This window comes from Penaeus monodon, chromosome 24, assembly GCF_015228065.2.
Source record: "Penaeus monodon isolate SGIC_2016 chromosome 24, NSTDA_Pmon_1, whole genome shotgun sequence".
Taxonomy (NCBI): Eukaryota; Metazoa; Arthropoda; class Malacostraca; order Decapoda; family Penaeidae; genus Penaeus; species Penaeus monodon.
Genome location: NC_051409.1, coordinates 36413534 through 36414998, shown reverse-complemented (window position 1 = coordinate 36414998; position 1465 = coordinate 36413534). Strand labels below are relative to the sequence as shown.

At 34.0% G+C, this 1465-nt stretch overlaps 1 protein-coding gene across 1 annotated transcript in view; it reads left to right on the top strand.

The window, feature by feature from the left end:
• The window catches only part of LOC119588759 (tectonic-3-like), an 8679-nt gene that overhangs the window by 5489 nt on the left and 1725 nt on the right, over positions 1 to 1465 (top strand). The window contains exons 10-11 of the mRNA XM_037937399.1: positions 407 to 594; positions 792 to 1419. Of these exons, the coding sequence (XP_037793327.1) occupies positions 407 to 594; positions 792 to 1419 (816 nt within the window). The remainder of the gene's footprint in view (positions 1 to 406; positions 595 to 791; positions 1420 to 1465) is intronic.

The following is a 1465-nucleotide window of genomic DNA, read 5'->3' as shown; positions in this document are numbered from 1 at the left end:
CAAAGATGTAAATGTATTAATTGTATATATATGGATGTGGTAACATATTTTCATATTATTGGAAATTTATGATTTTATAATAAACTCAGGTGAGGTGTATATATTTTGTTTGTTATCAAATTTATATTTTTGTCAGTAAGAAAAGGTATTCATATATAAAGCTATAAAGTGCATGCTAATGTAATGCTGTTTTCTGAGTATAGTTTACAGGTTACACCAACATGTCAGCAATAAACTAAAAAGACCATTGACCTTTTCCACTACTTGTACTTGAAATATTTTTAGTTCCTTTTTCCCCTGCCTTTATGTATGAATATTAATTTCTCCTTTTCTCATTGACTGTCCTACAAATATTTCTTGCTCAGTTTTGCCATGATGGTACCAACAAATATTGCTTGCATTGCAGGTATTCCTGACTCAGTAGTTGGAAGCGAGTGTGAAGCTGAAACAGGCATGCGTTTCCTCCAGGATTTCCGGTCTTCCTGTTACAGGGTCTTCCATTACCTTCCTGAAGATTGCCAAATAAATCAAAAATTAAATGCACTTCATTATTTATCTTTCTATGTGATTGCAGACCCAAGTAACTTGTATCAGGTGTGTATTATGTATGAATTTGCATTTGTGTTCATGGGTGTGCATGTACTTACGTGTGTGTCACTGTTAAGTATTTATTTTTACTTCACATAAATGTGAAAAGGAATAGACAAATAAAGTAACAATTTGATACTATTATATTAGTCAGATATTTCCCTCTGTCTTTTTTTAAGAAATAGAATTGTCTTTTTTTTCAGAATGCAAGTTCAGATAATTCAACTGAAGCACCAACAGTCTCACCTACAACAACAGAAAGTCCAAGTGAGGAAACCACAACTGATTCTTCTGCAACTTCAGATCCACCTGAAACTGTTACTCCACTCGAGAGTGAAAGCACAACCACTAGTTCAGCAAACAAGCAGTTAGAAAAGACAGATGTAAGTGAAGGAATAAAAGCTGCAATGATGGATATAACTTCAGTGGAAGGTCTAACACTGTTGGAGGAAATAGTCGTTGATCAAATGCAACTTCTGCCAATCAACGTTTCCTTATGTCATTGGGAAAATTCAAAAGAAATCTGTGTAAACATACCTTTAACTAATATACCACAGCCATTGTACATTAATGGTATTTGTCAAAATGTTGTTTCAAATATTTTTTATCAGTTTACTCACAATGGCACAGAGGGTTTATCAAAGGTGCATGCAAAAGTTCATTTGACAAACATCAGCAGCCAAATGACACAGTCATCTCAGACCTTTGAGACTAAGTACATGTGGGCATCTTCTGAAGACCTTATCATATTTGAAAGAAGTGGTCGACCTGGCTATGTATATGGAAAGCCTCTGCTATTAGGAAAACATGTGGAAAATGTAACAGAGGAAGGTTAGTATAGTATAAGTAACTTTGTGTAATCATTATGTATCATTAC